Source organism: Falco cherrug, chromosome 10 (assembly GCF_023634085.1).
Source record: "Falco cherrug isolate bFalChe1 chromosome 10, bFalChe1.pri, whole genome shotgun sequence".
NCBI lineage: Eukaryota > Metazoa > Chordata > Aves > Falconiformes > Falconidae > Falco > Falco cherrug.
Genome location: NC_073706.1, coordinates 4220889 through 4244228, shown reverse-complemented (window position 1 = coordinate 4244228; position 23340 = coordinate 4220889). Strand labels below are relative to the sequence as shown.

Genomic DNA, 23340 nt, shown 5'->3' with positions numbered 1-23340 from the left:
TGCCATTTGGGAGCTTGTACGTGCTTTTGACCACATGAAATAAGACCCTGCTCAATAAACCAGATAATTCACTGCCTCCACTGAGTATTGCACCGACTTGCTATTGCTGCTGCCCTGCCGTGCTCTTCTCTTTCCCTACTAGGAGTTCCTCATCCACGTGGCTCTTCAGCCACACCTGTAAGATGGTACCAAAACACATCAGCTAGAGCCAGTTCTTCCCAGAATCTGGAGGGGCTTAAGATTCTGGAACACCACAGAACTGAGACTAAGTGGCTAAAATCGCATCACTTGATAAGTGAAATATGGACCCAGGTCTGATGTCAAATAGATCCCAGCAATGAATGGTACTTAAGCCCTTACCTAACGTTTCAGTGCCGGAACTTTCTTGGTTGAGCTCAGTAAAACAGAGATGCTGTTTTGAGAGACACTTTTCTTTCCATTTAAAAAAAGTCTTTCAACATGGAAAATAAAGTTGCTGTCATCAGCCAGTCAGTTTGCTAGAAACAGTATGAGTTCAGCATACAGGAAGATTTTGCAGGCAGAAGGGTTATTCTCATGTGCAGCTCTGCCTACAACAGACCCATCGATATATCCACGTTCTCCGATCTTTGCATGGTCTGTATGAACAGCTACAGCCTTTGGCTTACTGCTCACAGAGTGGGACTCTAACCTGACCTTGAATCTGTACTTAGATGTTTATTGAGCCTAAAAACACTGAGTATAGCATACCCCCCACCCCCCCAATCTTCCTATAATAAGCCAAGTGCTACATATACCGTTTGCAACATGATTTGTAGTTTCTACAGATTTTTAGCAATATTAAGGTCTAATGGAACAACCAAGTGCCTTCCACTGTGTACCTCGGAGCTTTCCACTGGGATGGCCTTTAAAACATAGATATAAAAAACCAGTATTGATGTAACAGTGCTAAATTTTATAATAAAAAGCCTTATTCCTACAAGTGGGCTCCTACAGTGCACGTTAAGAGTATCTATGTGTTTGTTATTCCCCCAAAAGCCTGTTTGTCTCTACAAAATAGTTTACCAGAAGTAGGTTAAATATCCACTTTACAGAATTGCTCATCCCAGGCCTACAGCCAACGGCTCCGCATGCAGCAAGAACTGCCAGCTCCTTCCCCAAGCCTATGTGCTGGTGCCCCATGGGCAGTGGCCAGTATATCCCAAATGCCACCAACACGTAAGCATGAGTGTGTTCTGGGTCACCGTTTAACAGCCTTTGCAAGTCCCACTCTGATGCAACTTCAACCCAAAGCCAATGGTAGACAAATACTTGGCATGGCTGGGAAATATATCCCGGAAGATTTATTGATTACTGACTCTCTCATCTGAATAAGAATTTATTACATTTGATCAGACGCCACTAGGCTTTGGTGAGCAGGCTAGCTGGCAGTGATAAAGCCACAGGAGCTGTATTACAGCCAATTTTACAAGTACAATACAAATTCCTATTAGGGGGATGTTTTGTCATCTAGAACCTGTAATATCTTTTGCCTGATAGTAAATCAATTGTTGGTTTGCTCGAGATCACAGCTAGAGCAACAAGTTCCTGGAGTTTTACATATAAACAGAGTGAAATACCAATGGACAAAAAGCTTTTTGTCTAAAATGAACTGGCTTCCTGCAGTTTTAATGTGTTAACAACTCTCAGTGAAAGCAAGCCTCAAACTGCTTAACGCAGTTGCATTCGGCAGTCTTTTTTTGCTTGGAGTTACATGGGATTCAATACACTCAATAGCACAAAATTGCTCTGAGAAGGAAAAGGGCCTGACCTCTCCCTCCCTGGGAGGGGAGGCATCAGCAGGGCCCGAATTTTGCACCATTCACAACCTATTGGACAGCAGCACCGTGATTTACTGCACTGAGTCCAGAATTCTCATCAGGATGGGTGGGGAGAGACAGCCCTCACCACCATGGGAGAGGAGAGGCATCTGCAAGATCATCTCCCCCTGTTGCATGTTGAATATAAATGTTCAAATATATATAACATTTATATATGTTAAATAGTAATTTAACAATGCTACCCAGGCTACACTTGGGGGTACCCCAGGAGGAAGAAGTTTCTCAGGGTACTCAGGCGACCCACTGTTGACCACACACAGCTGCAGTAAAGTCTCTCTAGTTACCAAATCACCTTCTTTCTACTAGAGAATGACTTTTAAAATCCCTTAATGTAAAGTCAAGCACAAGAAGTATTTTCTAGTCTTTATTTAGTATATGCATTTCAATAATGGAGGAAGCCCTACTTCTCTGAACGTTTCAAAATATACAAAGAAGAGGTTTAAAAAAAGAAAGAAGTTTTCAACAAATTAGATCAACTGCTGCCATTTTATGATTTGTTGCTAAAACTGGTGAGGGAAGAGAATTGTAAAAACTGGCGAGAACCGCATCTTCAGAGTTCAAAAGAGTAAATTATCAGCCTAGTAACAACCTCACGTCCAACAGTGTTTCCTGCACGGTGTGGCTGTGGTGGTGACACACAGGGACCTCTGCTGCCTCGAAGAGCCGAGGACGAGGAGCCCAGAGCCCTGTACTGTAACATGCCCAGCCCCAGCGATGGGCTAGATTTGATGGGGAGCAGAGCGCTGAGCACTCACCAGCAGCCTAAGTCAACTTTTTATAGCCTAGAAAAAAAGAAAAGGCTGTGAGGATTCCCACGGGGGGAGCATATGCATGAAGTGTAATATCGATGTCTAACAGCCGCCAGCTAAGAGGAAGATGGGTGGAATCTGCATTGGGTGCATGGCAGAAGCACAACTACGTGAGCTGGATTTAATCCACGGATGGCTTACAGAGACCCAAACAGGCTTATGTTTTCAGAATTTGGAATTTAAACTGCCCAAGAAGACACATATTCATGCAGGCATGAATAGTTATGTGTGCGCTAGCTCCTCTGTGCAGAACAACAGTTGAAGATTCACAGTTACTTCTGCAGATACAACTTGTTAACTCAACTGTGGCCTGTTCCTCAGAGTTGTCTCCCACAGGGCGCTCTCCTTTTGCACACACACACACACACACACACCCCAGGTATGCAAAGCCTTAACTTGCTGAAGAGCTGTGCCAAACCCCCAGGTTACACCGTGCTAGTGTTTCTCAGGTGGTCTGTCAGAGCTAGCATGAACTACACTAAACCACTGGTGTTGGTGAGCCAACCGCTCCACAGCACAGAGACTTTGCCGTGTCCTGCATGGTGCCATGTGGCTCCCTTTACATACAGGCACATAAATCTTCTGACAGCACTAACCACTGCTGATGGCTTCAGCATGGAAGCTGGAAAACAGACCGGAAAAATCTCCTGCCCTGCTGAAACGTTCAGCTACCACAGCAATGATTTAACAGTTATTTATCAACCAAAGACTGCAGATAAACACACATGTTGTAACATCTAGGGAGATTAGAAATGCTCTCATGGTGTTTCTAGATTAGTGTCAGCAAGCCCCTTCCTCCTCATCCCTCCCGAGCCCTGTGGTTCTGGAAATCCAGAAAAAAATTAGAACACAAAGCATACTGCCCCTAGTATCTGTGTTGAGTGTACAGAGTAAACAAACAAAATCAATAGGAAAGTGAGATCAGCAAAAGTCTTTCCAGTTTTAACAAATTAAGAGTCTAGATAGTACAAATATGTTTTTTTAAATTACTTATCCCAATATAGACCTTTGTCAGTATTTTATTGCAGTAAAGTTCTATTGCCAGAGCCCCTTATTGCAACATCAGTTTTAAAGCCTATTGAGTGAAGCCTGATCTGAGAAAAGTTCTGCTTCAAACCTGATGGCAGTCTGCAGTGATGAGTTTACACGAGCAGAACAGGACCCAACCAGTGCACAGTTTTTGATGATGAGTTGTTGCTGCAAGGAGATAACACCTTGCAAACTTCCTAAAGCAAGCGCAGCATTGATGCTTGCTTGTTGGTCAGGCCCTGTAAGTGCTGGATCCAGCTGTACAAAAACCAGCTCTGTCCACTCTTGCAAACCTCGGGGGTGGGGGTGCTGATCTCCCCTCCAGGATGTATGCATTGCCCAGGAGTGAAAATTCAGGTCTGAACTGTCACCTTCCAGAAGCTCTGGTGACTGACAGCAAGAGGCTCAGATGCAAAGATTTTAATTCAGATCCTTTCTTTGTTCCAAGGCATCTCATGACTTCCCAAGGACGGGGAGGCAGTGCACCATACCTTCTGACCCAGGGAGCAAGACTAGGGCAACTCTTTTTACATCATATTGATGCGCATCCCTTCCTCTCCGAAGAGCCTTGCTCCACCTGCGTTATTGCATTCAACTGCAATAGAAGTAATTGGCAGGGTAAAGTACAGTTCATGATGAACGAGGCCGTCACAGTCAGGATGTCCATGACCAAATTCTCCCTTTGGAATGCAAACAACCTGGCCGCTGCGATTGATCCAGCCAGCCCACCCGCGTCTTGTTTCTTCTGGGGTGAGAAACAGATGAGACTAGGAAATTCTGCAGCACCCGTGCACCTTCTCTTCCATTTCCTCCATGGGAGCTTTGAATTTCAAGAGGGGTGGATCACCACTGGACACTGTGTAATACACTGAGGTCCCATTGGAGCTGTAAGGAGAAGTCCTGGATCCGATTAGGTGCGACTTGGCCTCACCCCCATTCTCGGCAACTGCTCCCATGCCACTGCCGAAGTGGGTGCTGAGGAAGGGGTGGTTGAGGAGTTTGGCTGCAGCCCGCTGCCGCTTCAGTTCGGAGAGCGTTTGATGGTTGTGCTCCTTGTAGGCACCCCAGAACTGCTGTGTGTCAGGGAGCCCGGGGCTGCCGTAGGGCAGCATGTGGCCTGGATTGCTGTCAGGGTCCGCGTGCATACTCCAAACGTCCCCGTTGGAAAAGGTGTACTGGTAAGTGCTGGCAGATGCCATGAGTCCATTCTGGAGGGGGATTTCAGAGTCACACTGGGTACTTTTGTTTGCTAACTCCGGAAGGAGGGAAGAGTTCTCCAACACTGAATTCTGTAACAAGAAGACATGAAAGAAGAGCATCTTCCCCCATCCCCCACAGCACAATTCACTCCTGTGACAACTTCCTAAGCCTGCTCACACTCAGACAGGTGCTGCAGCACAAACATCGAATTCGCCCAACTAACAGGACCCTATAACACTGAGCCCAAACCAGCAACATGGAACTCAGAAGGACTCACAAAAAAAAAAAAGAAAAAAAGAAAAAAAGAAAAAAAAGAGAGATAAGTAGATTAATATAACATGACAATAACTGAATTTAAAAAAAGTAACTGCAAAGCAAGATTACAATTCTTTTGTGATTACCGGTTTGTTAGCTGTAAAGAGAAATACACATGCTATTTTTTCTGAATTTCTTGGTTCAACTAGAACCTTATCTGAAAATTATTTATGCAGCTGTAAATCCAAAACAGTCTTTCCACTTGAGTGGGATATCCCAGTTCATGCCAAATGAGAATTTGGTGTTTTGCTAACATCTGATGGACAAGGTTTACAAATTTCTCAGCCACCTTCCACCCCAGGGCACCCATTGCCACTGAACTTGCGGTACCAGGCCCCCGCCTTGGTGACTCCTGTAATAAAGAAGAGATTCCTTACGGGGTCTGTATTCTCCTGGTCGGACCGAGTCTCCCCAATTTCTCCCATGAGACTCGAGTTTCTTCCTTCTTCTGCTGCCCCCAGCTGCTGCCAGACGATGGCTTCCTTCTCGCACTCCTTCCTGTAGAGGTTTGTTCGGTCGGAAAGGCTGGCCCTCCTCACCACCTTCCTGCGGGACGGGGAGAAGGGGCATCGAAGCTGTGAGCAGGACGTGACATTTCCTCTTACCTTGTAGCTCTTCTCACCTCCTCCTTGCGCTTCACAGCCTCTCCCAATGGAATGGAACGTGCATTTAGCTTCCTGGCACCCATGCAGAGCCACTAGTGTGGCTAGTAAAGGTGGGAGGAATTTTAAGGAGTTTTAAAGTAGTACTGCAAATCTGCATTAGAGGTTATACAGCTCTCCTAATGGATTGACTCTGCAACCAGTGGAGTAAACATAGAGGGAAACAGCCCACGGGCTGTTTATGGAGTTTTGTGGTCTGCAGGACTGCTTTGGTGTCTAATAAACATCTTATAAAGACCTGTGCAAACCGTGCCTGAGCACAGCGTCTTGGCCATGAGGCATATTATTGAGAAGCTCAAGTTGATCCACTGGAAGCACTGATTCTCCAACACCAGTATCAGCGGTTTAACAGGGTAAATTCTCACCACTGTCTCCTCTGCTCACAGCAGTTCTCAAACCCCAACAGCACAAAGCCATTTTCCCCCACCAGAAATCCCACCTTTTGCTAGTGAAAAAAACCCTCTCCAAAGGAGCTCTGCTTTCAGCAACTGAAAGTCAGCTTCTGCCTTTCAGAGTTCACTTGGAAAGGACAGACGGGTTGTTCCCCATGCGCTGACTGCAGGGTGCTCCCCAACCATTTATTATTAGTTGTTTTTATATATAATTAGGGTGTCCGAGCTAATGCAAGGGTGACCCACAGGGAACAACGCACTCACCCCCGGCTGCCGGTGCTGGAGGTCCTTCGACTCAGGGAGGATTTATGCCTCATCTGAGACTTCATGATCACATCGTGTTTGTGTTTCAACTCCAGTAGCAATACTTTGAATTCCTCCTCTTCGCACAGATCTATGGCACGCACAAAGCAAGCCATTAATCAGACAGTTCAAATGTGGTACCATTAACACCATGTTACTGTGTTAGTACATACAACTACAAAGGCTAGTAGGAAGAGAAGGGAAATTTAAGCAGAATGTGTTTAGGCACATTAATCTTTAAACAAATTAGGGGAGGCAGAAAGGTTTGGATATCTAGACAGGAGCAGAAAACAAGAGCTGCTCATTGTGATGAGAGCTCAGCTTTGCAGTCATCAGGTACAGAGGGATAACATGGGTGGAAACACACAGGAGAAAGACTTGGTGCTGGACAAGTGCCTTGGCCCTTATTTTTATGAGCAGGAAGAAGTGTTTTCAGAAGTAACAAAGCAGATGCTTCAAAACTTCAGTTCCAGTTAAAGTAACTGCGACTTTGATTCAAAAGAAACCTGAAAAATTATGTTAATGCTTCTGAAAGTACCATGTGAAGACTCCAGCTTGCTTAGGGGGGAAAGCTTTTCTTAACAATTTCTTTTTTTTAAGCTTAATAAACTCACCTATTGGCATCTCGTCCAAAGATGTCCTGGCACTCAGACTAGCCCCATGGGACACAAGCAACTCGGCCATCTGCATCTAAAGAAAGGGAAAGAAAGTCAAGTTAACGGAGGTATTCTGGGCAATCACTTTCCTCCTCAAAGCTGAAAAGTTGGAATAAGATAGGAAGCAATGGCATGCATGCTGAACTCGCCTCAAATTATTCTGGCACATGTGTGATGTTAAACTTTGTTCCCACCATTCACCTGCACAGACATACTCTCCCTGAACTTTCTCATCAACAGGTTCTTTTTGGAACCTCACAGACCTTATCTGATGCTGCCCAGAGAGTCCAGCCCTAGAACAGATTTCTTCCATTTGCAATTTGTCCAGGCAGAAAGAAATGTCACCCTCATACATGACATTTGTAACAAAATCATTACCTGTCCCCAGAAAGCAGCAGCATGAAGAGGTTCCCAGCCGTCCCAGTCCTTAACATCCAGGCTTGCCCCCTGGTCCAGAAGGACTTCAGCTGCATGCAGGTAACCATTGGCTGCAGCTATATGCAGCTAGGAGATAAAGAACAGAGCATGAGACACCTGCAAGGACCACAAATGGCTTTATACATCCAGTTTCAGTGTAATTTCTTAGATAATGTCTAAGTCTAGATCTGGACAGGCAGCACATTCAACATTTGGCAGATGCTATCAGGTCTAAAGCTGTTCCCATTACTAAAACTCAGTATTACTTGCATGTAATTCTGTTTGGAGAGGAAACTGCTGAAGAATTCTTAAAATAACTTTAAATATGTATAGGTTAGAAAAAAATGTTTTCACATTTTAAATCCAGGGTTCTTAAGTGCTTCCCAATCTTTAGGGAAACAGCACCATCAAAATGCAAACCTGCAATGGAGAACATCATCTGTAAATTCCGCATTCCTCATGCCAGAAAAATGTCTCTTCTTCCCTGCTTAAGAGCTGTGGATGTGATTTTTTTGATCAATTTTTCAGCCTGCTTCAGTCAGGACTCCCTTCGTGCAACGCGCTTCTGTTCACACTATAATTACTTTTACAATTTGAAAATCAAAAACATTTTAATCCTTGGCTACTTTTAGTTAAGGGAATATGATTTTTCAGATAATGGCTTCCTACAACCTACTTCCTTCCTACTACAACCACCACTTTGGAGACAATAATAGTCTCCTTTAGTCCCCCATGACACTTCATGTCTCAGAAGCTTTTCATAATTATAGTCTGCTGTCACATCTCTGAGCGAAACACTGACCTATGCACAGCTCTGAAGGTGTGAACTCCACTCAGAGCTCATCCTATTTCAATTGGGCTGAGGAGGAGAATGAAAGCTTCTTTCCAAAATTTTCCATGTGGATTCCACTACACAAAATTAAACCCTAATCTGGAAATAAATTCTGATACTTTCTGGCAATTCAATTAGTTTCTACATAAATATTATGGTATTGGGTTATACCCTCTAGAGGCCACATGAATTAACAAGGAATCACTTGGAGTTAATATAAAAAGGGAAGCCAAGAGGTCTGCTTAAACTTAAATATATAATCCTTGTTAAAGGGGAAAATGTGTCAAAAAAAGAAATTGCAATAAAAACTTCAGTCATCTAAGTTTATCTTGGAGGGAGCCTGCTCTCCCCTTATGCATCTGGTATATGCTATAGATGACAATTTAGATTAAGAAACCTGATCGCACTGCCATGGTCTGTCCATCAAACAAATGACAGCGAGTGGCCTGTACATCAGTTATGTCTGGACCCAGCTGTCAAACAACCAAGGTCGTATGAAAGTGCCAACACGTATGACATAGCTGAACTTTCCCTAAGTTGGAACTGCTGCAAGCAAGGATTGAAGAGACACATTTGCAGGTGAAAAAGCAAGGAACAGGACTAGGATTGCTCAGCCTTCTCAGTCCCTGCCCAGTCAAATTAGATGCCAGCTTGCTCCGTGCTGTACATTTGCCCTGGGGGCTCCCATCTGCCCAGGGGCAGAAGCCATCCGACGTGAATAACCACAGAACTGCCTCCTCTGTGTGAGCCAGATGCTATGCAAAGCAGAAAGAAGAGGAAGCAGAAAGTCTCCAGAGCGCCCAACACCAGAGCCTGCTCCCATGAAAACCAGAGGACTCTCACGTCTCCTCTGTAGGAGTCAGATCAGACTACGAGAGCAAGAAGCAAGAAGTTTCTAGGAGGTGTTTCAGCCCCATTTCCCTGGATGTCAGCAGAAGGGCTGTGTTCTGCAGCTCCTCATTGCGGGATTACTTGCACCTTTCTTTGGAAGCTGCTGGTACCAGCCACTGTCAGACGGGACCCAGGAGCTCGGCAGCCTTGCTGCAGGACCTGAGCTGCTGGACAACTGACAGAGCTCACGTGAACAAGGGATTTGCTTCAAAAAGCGTAGGGTTAGACACTGAAGTTATGTCAGCTGTACTCATGGACATAGCCTGTTCCTAGGCGACAATAAACTAAAACAGGCAAAAAGATCAAAATAACTTCCTCAGTGACTTGTACATGTTGATTTTGTGTAAGTCCTGCCACAGGGCAGGTTTCATAACCTGCGGGCTGAAGGAAGGCAAAACTGAAGCCACCGCAGTTCCACTCACCAGCGTAGCACCTTGGGCATCAGTCCTGTTGAGGTCTTGTCCAGTTGCAAGTATGTCATGAATGTCACAGATCATGACCTGCTCCGGAGCGGCCCGCATCTCATTGATTCTTTCCTGTGTAATCCCTGTTAAAATTCCAGTTAGATACAGAAGGCTTGGAAAGGGTCTTTGTCTCCACTAGTTGATTAAAAATTAGACTTATGATTCCTGGCTGATATAACCTCACATCCTTTCCAGAGGCTATGTAGCCGAGGGGACTGTCAGCCGTCCTTCACCCTCATCGTGATTTAGGAATCAGAGAAACTAGACAGAGTCAGGTTCCAAGAAATTATGCCAGGCAGCAGGTCTTTGCATTTCTCCAGAGGCAAGTCAAGAGCTGAGAAACAAGGTAATTTTTAGCACTGTATCGACCCATTTTTGTACTTTACATGAACTCAGTCTCCTTACCTTGATAGGCCATGCAAGTCTCAATGACATCCAGGGTTGGCTCATCTTCACAGAGGTCATACGGCATGTTGCCATCTGCATTTACTGCCAACAAGTCTGCTCCACTGCAAGGAGAAAACAAGAGTTACACAGGAAAGGACCTCAGATACCCTAGAGCAGACAGCGCCAAACATTGGGATAAATGCTTAGGAAAAAACTAACAGTTGCCCAAATGTCACCAAGATATGTAAGAGATAAGAAAGATTTGAAGCAAAGCCATGGAGCTATTCATGGGGAAGATAAACTCCAGAAGTGGATGAAAGGCAGCATGCGACACCTCCTTCATGGGCTCTGGGGCACATGAGCAACTGAGCTGTTCCTGTCCTCTTCTGATCCTGGCACTGGACAGACTGGCAGCTTCTCAGGCACAGCAGCAATTTATTTGCTGAATTTCTGGAAAACAATACCAAGCAACTACCAGGTGCTTGTTATCTGAGCGTCTGGCAGTCCTTCAATGAAAAGTTCGCAAGAGCCAGAAAAGTTGGGAAAGATCAGGGCTGAATGGTAGAGGGAGCCTTCCATCTAGCCAAGGGCACACCAGCAAAAAATAGTAATAAAAAAAAAATACTCTGTCACCTGGTGAATTTTTCTTTCTGATTGTCCAAAGGCATTTCTGTAAGTTCTCTGGTGATCTCCAGGAGGTCATTATTTGGGAGTGAAATTGCCAGCTAAACTGATCACTGCCCCCATATTCCCACATAGCAGGAAACTTCCAGTGCCTTATGAACCATGCCATATTAGCTAGCCGCCAGTTTCAGCTGAATCCTGATCTACCTTGACAGTTACCAGCCTTGGAAGGACAGAAGACAGTATCCACTTGCATTTAGATTCCTGCCTCTTTATTTATTTTTCCCCTCTGCCTAAGCAGAAAAAACTACACTGAAATTCATATTTGCAAAGTGCCAGTATTAGTTTAATCAGCAAATAAAAAAAGCAAGGAACTGGACATCTTTTGTGGGCTACTTCCTCTGTTGGTCTCCAGGGGTTCCAGGTCCCATCACCAGTAACATGGTCTCCAGTGGCAGTATTTAACCAGTCATTTGATATGTGAGATCTCCTGTAAAGGACATCTTTGATTGTAGCAAACAAATTACATCACCCCCTTCCTCAAAAGTCCAGGGAAGACTGTTTCTGAGCATGGGATCATGACATTAGGCTACTGGAGTCTGAATTTGCTGGCAACTACTTGACACAGGGCAGCCTATGAAAACTAAGGCTAGAAGGTCCAGTTCCTCACCTTGTCCGCCATCCCATGACACTCCCTTATGGTCATTTAAGAGTCAGATATGTTTTATGGTGTTCCACATTGCTTTGCTCCATTTCTATGCCCCCCACCCAAAATTTTCCTAACCCAAGTGGGAACATCCTCCATGGGATGATTGTTTGCATCCTCTGCTCCACTTCCTTCATTATACAGCCAAAGAACAAGGGCCAGATTTTCAGTGCTAGTCTCCCCGGTGACAGTGACAGAGGCAGAAGCCTCCCTCCCCAAGGCAGAAGCGGCAGGCACTGCCGTTCAAGGCAGCGTGTTAACGCTCCCAAAGCACACTCTGCTCACTGCCCCAGCACCCCGGGAAATAGAGGAGAGGGCTCCAGACAGCAGGACTATCTGCTCCAGAGAGGATTTGCAGCAGGTGCTCATTAAATGCTGCACTTGGTGCAGCTCAAAACACATCTGGCTTCCTCCTCCTTGCTGGCAAGTCTGGAAAAGACCTGAGCCTTGGTAAAGTCAAGTGGAAGGTCCAGTGCAAGCACCCTGTGTCACAACGCTGGGCAACAAATGCACGACCACAAGCTAATTATGGTTACTAATTAAGAGCCAGTAAGAGGTCACAAAGTTCACCCAAGCATTTGAGCTACACAAACATGCCGCTGTCCTCCTACATCAGTGTCTCTCTGACTGTGGCTGGAAGACCTGAAGTTGTGTTTAAGAGCTTAAGGGTGGATCCCGCTGGCTGCTCCTATTTCTACCAAGCCAGCAGAGTTCAATGAGCACAAACACAGACATGTACACACCAGAATATGGGCAAAAAGTGGCAAATTTTGGCCCAGTCTCCGGAAGCCTCATGAAACTAAGTCACCTAGGGTTTTGCTGTGCCTCCTCAGCCTTTTTGCTCTTCCTCCTCCACCCCCTTCTCCCCCAAGCAGGAAGAAGTCCCATGAATAGCCTGAAAGCAGGGAACAACCACCACCGCTGCAATCCTGCAAGGTACTAGGCAGTCTCGGTTTCCAGCCACAGAAGCTGTGGGTGGAATCAGATCTGCAGAAAGGGACAGACACAAAAAGCCACCTACTGCTGGATGAGGATCTTCACCAGGTTGATATGACCACATGTAGCTGCTGCATGCAGTGGAGTCCACAGCTCGTTGTCCTTCGCGTTGACGTTGGCCCCGTGGTTGAGGAGAAGCTTGACTATCTCTTCATAGTTGTCTATGCAGCACTGGTGAGGAAGGGATACAGATTGGGGTTTTTTAAACTTTGGGAAGATGAGGGCTCATGCAAGCTCAGTTGTACCAGGGTACCTGGATGTGGAAACCTACTTTATCCTGCCGTGTTTGGCAAAGCACCTCCAGAGTTAAATACCTACCGCGGACAGACTGAAGGTCACTGGTGTTTTACAGGCCCCCCTGGTTTGGGGGCAGAACCAGCAGGGAGTAACAGCAAATACTCAACAGCTTCTGTTCTACTGGGTCTTCCATATTCAAGAGCAAACACAGCAGAAATTCAACATAACCGGTATAACCACATACCAAGGGATGAGCTAAAAAGCTGACATTCCCTTTTCTTAGGGAAAATCCCACACACTGGCATGTGACAAGTAAAAGTCTTCTCAGCATCTCACGCTACCTACCGCAGCTATCTGAAGAGTTGCAAGTTGGATTCCCAGAATTATGAGGTACTTGACAGTGCACCTGTCATCTCCTGAAAAAAAACCCCAGCATCCTCGATGCATTTACACCACAGTCCCCGAGGCAGCCTGCAAAAAGGGCCCCAACTGCTTTCCTTTGGGGAAGGTGGAATTTGCTCTTTGATCCATCTTGTGGTCACTTCTTGAGATGAACGTGCATATGATAAACATAAAGATTCGTAAGATAAAAATAAAGATTCTAAAATAAGATTCATTCTTGTACAAGAAGCCTGTTTGCAGCCTATGCATTACTGCAGACCTACACAGGAGACTCACAGCTTGTAATGGGGCTGAATTACAACCCACAACAAGCATTTTAGCGGCGGAGTGACAAGGACCCTTCATGTATTTCTATTTCTGTTTACTACTTGTTATATGGAAGCGAGGTTAAAATCACGCCTGTCACACAGCCAAGTTATCACAGAAGTGTAACTGCATCCTTCGCTGGAAGCCACTGCTAATGGGCAACACTTCGGAGCCTCTCTCTGTTCGGGGGCTCAATTAACTCTAGTGGATGCAACATTCCCACCTCAACTCCCAAATGCACCTTTATAATAACTGATCCTTCAGTGGGCGGGGTAGGATACTCCATGGCTTCAGTACCTAGTGGGGAAAGCAATGAGGCTGTCAGCATTTCTCTGTGTGCAGATTAATATCTCTTTGGAGAAGTGGTGGTGACAGGGACCTTTTATTCCTCTAGAAGCCAGTTTGCATTTTCAAGCAAACATCCAGCCAGCTTTGAAGAGAGCAAGCAACTTGCAGAAGAATCCAAAATCCCAAGTCAATGGGAGCATTTACAGCAGGGTCTAACGGCAAACGCCCCATGAGTGCCTGTTCCACCCTCGGAGCGAGTGTGACAACCATGGCTCTGTGTGTCACAGCAGCTGCCAGGCACGGGCTGGCTCCCGGGGAGCCGCGTACTGAAATCAGGACTCAAGAGGACAGGTGGGGACAGGGGCCTTAGGAAGAAGAATAGAAACCCCCTTATGGGATCAGTGCAGAGGCTCTGAGGAAGGACACAGACTCCCACATCACCACAGCAAGTCTGTATTTTACTGGCGATCAGCTGCTGCCATCCCATACAGACTCTCGGAAGTCCCTGAGCTCGGAGAGCAGCAGCAGGCTCTCCAACCATCCTGTACGTCATTTATTTACACCAGTTTGAAAGCTCATGGGTTGCCAAAGTTTCTAAATTTGAGCTAATTTAGTTTAGTAGTTTACAGCCCAGCCCTGAAAAGATTAAAGGGTGGGAGAAATGTTCACGTCTGAAATCCAGCCCAGATTCCTGAGCTGTTATCATCACTGAACAAAGTCTGGGATACAGCAAGAGAAGGTTTTGATCTCAGTTTGCTCCCCAAGAAACAGGACCACCAGCACAATATGGTGAAGTTTCACTGCTGTAACTGAGAGAAAATAAAATTTAAAAAGGAAAGAAATACAAGAGCTCTCTCTGTTTACCCTGACAGGTCTGCTCAGAGGGCAGCGGGAAGATGCAACAGTGTGGAGCGGCAGGGAGCTGTGACCTCCTCCCACACCTCACCTGATGCAGCGCAGTTAATCCATCTTCATTGCACAGGTCTGGGCTGATGTTGCTCTTCAGCAAGTAACACACTGTACGGGAAGGAGAGGAGAGGAAAGGAGAGTCAGATCAGTAATCCTAACACATCTCTTGCTCTCAGCTAGCCCTGGCCAGTTCAAGACAAAGGCAACCCACACCATCAGGGTGTTCCAGTGTGGGCAGAGCTGCAGGAGACCTCGTAGCCAAGAGCTCAGCGCTGGTGTGAACCCGCAGCCACCACAGTGCAGCAAGAAAAAAGCCTTCTTAGTTTTATCCAGCAGAGAGCACCAGCATACAATTTTCCTTCACCTTCCTTCCAAAGGAGGCTGCTATTGCAGCTATCATTTTCATAAGTTGAGCTGGAACAGTCTACAAATTTTATCTTGTGCTTTGCAACACCTGAGTGCAGCCCCTGCACACTGCAGCCCCGGAGAGCTCAGAGGCAATCGGTGATTTTGGGGTCCTGAGCTACAACCGTAAGAGAGATCTCACTGTGGGAGGGATGAGGTCTTGCCTCAAGAAGTCATCAATCTGGGACAAGAAGCCCAGTAGGTTCAGGGGCCTGCTATACCTAAAATACACTGGGGTTGCTTTGGACACCTCACATGCGTTGTTGGGTATTTGACGAAAGCTTCCCAGAGGCTTCATTTTTTAATTGCTGCTCTGGGGGGAAAGGATAAGATTTATTTCATTAAAATGCACATTTTGGAAGCACAGGAGAAGTTATTAGCCCCTAGGTGAAAAACAAAGTTTTCTCCAAGGTACAGATCTTGCACAAAGTAACAGCAATAAGGTTGGCAGAGGACATAAATTCATATAAACACCAGGAACTCTTCAGATTCAACACTGCTGACAGATCTTGATGATCTGTACACATCTTTTGTTGTTTGCTTCCTCATTCCCTGCTTTTTCTCTCGAGATTCCACTGCCTAATGCTTTTCCCCACTTCAAATGTCACTGACAGCACAGGCAGAAGCCAGAGGTTCAGAATCATCGCCCTGGGGCCAGGGTAGCAACAGATATTCAAGTCCCATCTTATTTGATGGCAAGGATGCGACCATCAAGTGAAAACAGAGCTGCAAAACAAGGAACACTAACAAAGCTAAAAGGGCAATAACTATCTTCAGAGCTGGCAATCAAAACGACTGCAAGACTGGTCACTCCCGAAGCATCCTGTAGCCTCTGCTTCTGGTGCTCATGACTGATCACTGTCCCGCTCTTAGAGGGAGCTCTTTCCCCAACACATCCATAGGGAAACCTACCCGGCTGGCCCTGGGGACGGAACACTTCTGGCATCCAAAGTAGAACACAGAAAGCATGTCTACAACGACATCAAAGTTGATTTATGAAGCATTGTTTAAAAGATCTGGGAAATGAACAGGCAAGAAAGGCAAATCAAAACCAAAGTGAAATTTTGTTTGGAAACCAGTGGTCTGACGTTAGCAAAAAGGAAGGCAAAACCAGACAGAAGTGAAATAAAGCACTTTACATCACGATTGTTTCACTCAACCAGAAATGAATGTTAGCATTTACGTTTGCTGGAAATAATTTCAAGGCTTTGACACCTGTTCAATGAAACAGATACAAAAAAGCAGAATACAACAAAGAACAAAACTCGTTCCGCACTGCGGCGAGTCCAAAGAGCCGGAGTTTTTTCCAGCTCAGAGGCCAGTGCAGGAAGCCCACGCCTACACCCAGCTCACACCCCCTGACACTTGCATGCTTGACAGTAATAAAAGCGCTGAACCCCAGCCAGTATATCCAATTTAATGACTGTGCTTCTACTGTTTCTGGCCAGCCTCAAGCTCCTGCTCTCCTAATCCAAGCTGAGTGATAGGAGAGTCATTCACTAGTGGATCTGGTTGTCTCTTAGTTACTTTGGATGCTTTGCCATTAGGGTTTTAATTCAATCTCAGTCATTTAAGAGCCATTGTGTACTAATGACATGCAGCTCCGTAATCATGTTTTGCCTGATTATGGAGATTTGGACAAGTAGATGCCGGCAGATTAACCTTACAAGTGCTGTCCCTCCATGGGAAGAAGCAGCAGCATAAACCCCAGCTTGTTACAGAGTGTGGGGGTTTGCGCTGAAGCCTCTGCAACCATGGCTTGACAGAGCTTGTAAGAGTCCTTGAAGGGTTAAGATTCAAACAAGGAATTATCTTACCCTAAAGCAGCTCTGAGTTCTCCACTAACCCCTGCAGCAGCCCTCATGTTCTCGGTGCACTTCCCCTTAGCTCCCATCTGCTCTTGGGACCAGCTCACCACAGCCCTCAAAACATTTCTCAGCATCTCCCAATGCACTGAAGACTGACAACCACAGGGCACCAGAAAAAGAGCACAGAGAAGTGAGCTAATGAAGCTAGGTATGGATGTGGTACCAATGAGCCCAGGCAAACATGGCTGGAAGAAGAGATCAAACTCCTTTTCCAACCAGCCCTAAGCTGCAGTTTGCATCTTGGGGTTTGGCAGGGGGAGCGCAGGGCTGGGCAGCAGTGAGTCCTGGCTCTTTTCTCTCAAGTCAGAGGGATGTTGCCTTCAGTATTCCTCATGCTACAGACAAGAAATCCCAACAGCTAGGCAGAAGTCTCCAGAAACTGCCATTTCCTATTACATATGCCCCCTTTCACAAGCGAGGGGATTTACCCAGCGTCCCACTGAGCTCGTAGCAGAACACAGCCCCGATTCCTCCCCACCACCCCCAGCAGCAGGGCACAGGGTGGCAAAGAGCAGCTTCATCACCCCTCGCTCCCTGCGGCCGTGCCTGCAGAGGGACACGGGGAAAGGACGTGGACACCTTCCCCAAGCCCACTGCCCAGGAACAGCCCCTCCCTCCCACATGGCTGGGAAAAACAAGTCCTCCTTTCTCATAAACTTCAGGAGGAATGTGCATTTGTGGGTTTTCCAGTGCCTTAAGGATAGGAAAGGGAGGGCACAACCGCGATGCTCTGCAGTGCTGGAAGCCAGACCCTCAGCTCCAGGGCTGTGGCCCTGCCACTGACTCGCTCTGCTGCTTAACACACAACGTAAGGGGCAGGGACCTGAGCAAGCAAAGCGCTTCTCTTCCAGCCTGCCAGTGCCACATGCCTCGCTGCAAAGCCCAACACCTTCTCCTCCCACCTCCAGGCACAAATGATGCTACACAGGTAGGAAGCGTAGGCTTCCGCTCACGAAGATGCAGATGAATCACTCGATGCCAGCTGACCGCCTCCTGTCAGCTCAAGCCTCAGCACCCCACTTGTGAAAGGAAGATGCCCCACACACCTGGAACCATAGGTAAAGTCCTCTGCGAGCCCCGGGCACTCCAAGCCCAACAAATGGGCTTTTATAAATCACACCGGCAGGTTCAGCAAGCAGCAGCCTCCACATTAACATAACTTTAATTTGCAATTAATTTCTTAAAGAGAGCTCAGTGCCTCAAATACTGAGCTCTTTGAAATCTGTCCTTCTTTGCATGTAGGTGGGGGACAGGTGGGGAGAAGGGGCTGGATGCGTGGATATGCTTTATTACGTGTCAAGCACAAGTTGTGGGAAGCAGTTTCAAACGCATAGCAAATGAAGGAATGGGAGTGATTACAATAAGAGCTGGGTGAACAAATTGTTGTGAATAATTCATTGCAAATTGTATTAACTGAACAATCACTCAAATGTATTTTCCATTATTCTGCTTGCTCTGCTTATAATTGAACCTCTCACATGCCAAGATGACGTACATTAATCTTCAATTTATATTTCATCACTCACATCTGTGCTGTATTAGATGGAAAAAGCTCGCACAACAGCTGTGAAAATACATCCTAGGTTTTAAGTCACCCTCCATCACATCACTAAGGGCAGCCTTAGACAGATTGTCCTCCCTGAACACAATAAACGCACTTCTCAGGAGCTCCCTCTCCTCCCAGGCTTATTCAACCCTCACTTACTCTCCCCCAAACCTATAAATCAGGGGGAAGAAAAAAAAAGCAAAAGCCCTAAGGAAAATTCAATGCAGGGTGATCAGCTCTCATCTGAAGAGATATTCCAGCACTATCATTTTTCATCAATGTTACTTCCCACTGAGTTTACACTAGAAACAGCTTTTCCAGAAAAGTTCCTAAAGCAGACAAAGACTTTTCCATAAAGAAAATTATGCCTTCCTCAGTGCAGTTCCCCCTAAGTCGATTAGCTACACCATAAAATTCTGGATATTATTACACGCCCATCTATACCCAGTGTTTGCATACCTCAAGTATTAATATCTCATCACAGAAGAAGCTAAGTGAAACTGATATGGATACGAAGGAGGGGAAAAAAACCCCAAACAAACGTTTCTGATTGGAGGTACTGATTCCTCCCCAAAAATACATAGTGGCAAACTGTCCATACTGGTAAGCAGGCTCACCTATGTGCTCCAAGTTTACACACACAGTGCCATTAGTTTTTAAAAATGCAGGTTTCTCTTGATCCTTTGCATTCAATGATTATTTTTTTAAAAATATTTAAACTCTTCTAGTTCACTTTCTGGATCTCAGGCCACCTTTAAAAGCTACTATTTCCCTGAGGTCTCTGCAGCAGTAGAAAAAATTCTTGTATGCTTGTACCTAATTACACTAAATAAAATGAAAAGAAGTTTCACTTGGATGAAGATGCATGCTTTTACACACTGCTAGAAGTCACTTCCACCCAAATGCAGCTTTAGTCAAAAACCCAGCATAGCAGAAACTCTTCCCAGCATTACTTACAGTGAGATACTGGTGGTGTCTGTGCCACACAGGTATGTTGGCAAAGGTCTAGATAGAGACAGATCCCCTACCAGGCACAGTCCTATGGATGGGCTCAGCCACTTCAAAGCTGCATTTTGACTGCTATGGTTTTGCAGGGATATTTATTACACAGGAGAAACGTTGCCAGGAAAAGAGCGTTGAAGCTATGAGTGCTCTGCCAGCAAAGCATCCAGCTTCCTAACACAGTATACTATGATATTCAGATTTAAAAGCGTACCTAAAACCTGAGCAATAACAGGATGAACTTACTCAGCCTTATCCTCCGCTCCCTGCAACGTACAACTGATATCTCGTCCTGCTCCACTGATAAACTCTGCAGGTCCCTAATGCTTTTTGAAGGACAAAAAAGCCCACAGAAAACAAACCCCCATACTCAGATAGCTACAAACATTCAGTACACCTAAAAATAAATATGGCCCAGTTTTCCTGCTGAGCTAGCAGCTGAGACATCCCATCATGATTGATCACCAAGCTTTCTTGGGAAGGTTCAAAGCCTGTTAAGACACTTCCTACCTAGTTTATAGCTGGGCACACACATCCCTTCTAATATACCCACAAAATCTGGGAAGTCTGGAAAGAAGCCAGCAGTGTCCCATCTGCTTCGTGCCATATTCACACGGGCAGGGATATTTCACGCAGCTACACTCAGCCCAGGTGCTGCTTCCTTCAAGGAAAATCTCCTTCTGAATTTGATGCTTCTTGCTTAAGAGGGCATACCCTTCCTTAGCCCCAAGGAGCCTGCTTCGCACGGCAGGCTCTTCCCGCAGAGCTCAGTGCCCAGCTCATACACAAGTTTTATTCTGACAGCAAGTGAAAGTTGTCAGCCATTTATTTCATGCACAGGGTCCATTCTTTCTCCCATTCTTTGTGCCTTTCAATCAATATTTGCTTTATGCTTTAACTCCTACCCATCATTGTAGTACCAGAGCACTAAGAAGAACGCTCCAAGGGCACAGCTGCCTACAGCTGTGTCTTGGAAGAATGGGCCACAGCCAGGCGCCCAAACCCTACTGCATCCCACATTTTTCTTGTTCTGTGTCTACAGGACTTCAAGCTTTGATAATCCACTTAGTGCTAGTGATGCTAAAGCATCTTTCTTTAATGGCTGCCATCCACATGGAATTACTCAAGTAACCATGTGCAAGTTACCCATCTGCAACCAGCAATGCTCAAAGGATGCAGCAGAAACAAAGCCAAATTCATTTCAACAGGGAAAATAAAAATTAGAGGATGTCACCATCTAACAAGCCTTTCTAAGGACACAGTGTCATGTTCAAAAGCATCCTCATCCTCTTCGCCTACTCAGACTAACAGTGAAATTGGTCCACGCAGGATATACCAAATACATAAAGGAAAACTAAAGTCAGAGACTAATTCCTTGGTTTCCCATTCCTCATCTGTTATTGGAAGAATAAATAAATCATTTTGGTATGGTTTTTAAACAGATGACAGGCTTTAAAAGGGACGAGTGTTTTATATAACCTTCAGGCTCAGCTGCCTTCAGCAGGATTTCTGTGGGCAGGGAGCCAGGAAAGCAGATTCCCCGATACCATTGGGACACCTGGGCTGCCAAAGAGCCTCTTCTCTCTTCAAGAGGCATTCTGGAGTAGGTATTTGAATGGTGCTGATTTAGAGAGTACTAAAAAAAGTATTACGTCAGACTTATGGAGGTATGAATCAGGGAGACCAAGGCCAAGTTGCCCAAGGATGACTCAACAGTTGCAGCGACGAGCAGAGCAATGCCGGCTCTTAGGGTGCAATGGTGCTCAGCACAAGGCGCTGACAATGCGCAGAGGGAATCATCCTGCTGTGGTCGGAGCCGCACGAGCCAGTGGCCTGAGCAGGGAACGCCAACAGAAAGTGAGGGATGAGGGACAGCCACATCCCCCAGCAGTGGCTCGATAAGAACTTGCACCCCCTGTTTCTTGAGTTTGCACCTGAAATGTTGGGTTTGGCGGGTGCAAGCAGGCAACACATTTCACTTCTCTTCGTGTTTCAGGCAGTTAGACGCAGGGCACCTACAGAGTCAGGAAGTGCTTGACCAGGTCCTGCTGTTCTCCTACTGCTCTGGCTACTTCCAGCTTTCTTCCTAAAAAAAGCTTTTCTTGGAAGTCATGACAACAGACGCAAATCCATTCAGACAACACAACATCAAAGCCTTTTATCTGAGTAGCACAGAGGGTCCCACTTAATATACCTGCTCAGAAACTACTTTTGATGTATTGGACCAAAACCTACCTACAGAGACATGCAGCAGTCATCACCTGTGATGTCTATACTAAGCTTATTAGAAAACAAATCTTGCAGGGTACCAAAAAGGAAATGCAGCAAAAAAAAATAATTGGCTTTAATGGAAATGACAGCTTAAGAAGCGTTTAGATAAAAGCGAGCAATGTTGTCAGGAAGTAAACTTTTGCAGCTGTCCCAGTACATGAAGAGCTCCCCCAGTTACATTATCATAGTAACGTAACAGGTGATCCGAGGAGCAGAACTGCAATACCCCCCAAGCTCCATGCAGAGCCAGCCTGCCAGTATTTGCAAGAGGATACTCTAATATGCTCTGTGTAGCAGGAAATAGTTCATATTGCCATTTGAAAGTGTTATTAGGTTCCAGAGTCAACAGCCTCTGCCCCAGCTCATATTTCAGGCATCCTATGGCCTCAGCTAAGCAGCTGTATGTTGACGTGAACCACACGAATGTTTTTAAGGGTCTCTATTATAAACCAGAAAACTTTCTATTTAAAGTAACGGAAAAGAGGTTTTGGTGGAGGAGTGGGGAAATACATATCTGCTTTTCAAGCTGCCCTGAATTAATACCAAGCAATTCCCCACAGTGACAGCCTGCTGACGGCAGCCCAGGCACTCGCCGGCAGACCGGGCTCTCCCCTTCCCTGCTCCTCAGCCAGCCCTGCTTTAGAGACCCCTCTTCTCTCTTGTGCATCGGACCCGGCCCTTAGAGAAGGTCCAGCTGCTCTGGCTGTTTCGGTACTTTCTCCACCCTCAGCAGCACGCACTCTGCCCTCAATCAGCACATTTGTGGGTTTTTTTTCCTCCTCCAACTTTGTCTCCCTTTAGGATGAATACATTGGGGATGAAGTGCTTTAAGAAACACAGGACCAAATCACATCCGTAGGTCTGCTCCCACGGGTGACTGTGTTCATGAAACGGGGTGCCACATAGCCAGGACCTAAGCGCCTGCGAAAGGCAGAAGCACGGTATGGGACACGCTCCCAGTGCAGCCCTCTGAAAACCAGTGCCGCATGACAGGGCAGCAGCAGGAGCTGGTGGCAGCCCCCACATTGCACCCAGGCCAGATGTGTCTCACACCATTACACCCCACGGGAGAGCACCGGGCACGCCAGGACTTACAGTGTAATCTGCTAAAACATCACCCCCTGCTCAACACCACCGCTTCTTACTGGAAATGCTGCATTGCTGTGCAGCACTCCAAGGGAAATGTCTATAAAAGCAGAAGAGTCCTCCCCTTTCTTTTTTTCGGTCACATAATGAGAGATGGTGGTTTCCTTTCAAAAACCAAACACTACAGAATGAAAACTTCCATGCAAATTTAGCAGCAACCTGAACTTTACCAGAGAAGCACCAGCCGTTCCTTAGCAGCCCTTCTGTTGTTGCAACCTGTAATTATTCAGCTGCAAATTTTATACAATTCAGAGATTTGAATTTCAACGAGGCCTTTCACTCAGAGATCTCCGAGAGCGAGCTCCAGGCTGTCTCCTGGGATTTTACAATCAGTATTCTCCTACTTTCACAGATGTGACATCTCAGCCTGAGTTAGACCAAGACTCCAGAGGCTCAAGTTTCTTTGCCAAGGTCACAG

The 23340-nt window shown here is 46.0% G+C and overlaps 1 protein-coding gene across 2 annotated transcripts in view; it reads right to left on the bottom strand.

Annotated features, from left to right (window-relative positions):
* Nucleotides 1–2212: 2212 nt before the first annotated feature.
* PPP1R16B (protein phosphatase 1 regulatory subunit 16B) overlaps nt 2213–23340 on the bottom strand; it is a 60706-nt gene continuing 39578 nt past the window's right edge. For both annotated transcript variants that reach the window (XM_055722681.1, XM_005443798.3), the window contains exons 3-11: nt 14722–14792; nt 12568–12713; nt 10235–10338; nt 9788–9912; nt 7604–7729; nt 7184–7259; nt 6531–6660; nt 5590–5758; nt 2213–4986 (exon numbers count right to left, since the gene is read on the bottom strand). In XM_055722681.1, coding sequence (XP_055578656.1) covers nt 4465–4986; nt 5590–5758; nt 6531–6660; nt 7184–7259; nt 7604–7729; nt 9788–9912; nt 10235–10338; nt 12568–12713; nt 14722–14792 — 1469 coding nt within the window. In that variant the 3' untranslated portion in view covers nt 2213–4464. The remainder of the gene's footprint in view (nt 4987–5589; nt 5759–6530; nt 6661–7183; nt 7260–7603; nt 7730–9787; nt 9913–10234; nt 10339–12567; nt 12714–14721; nt 14793–23340) is intronic.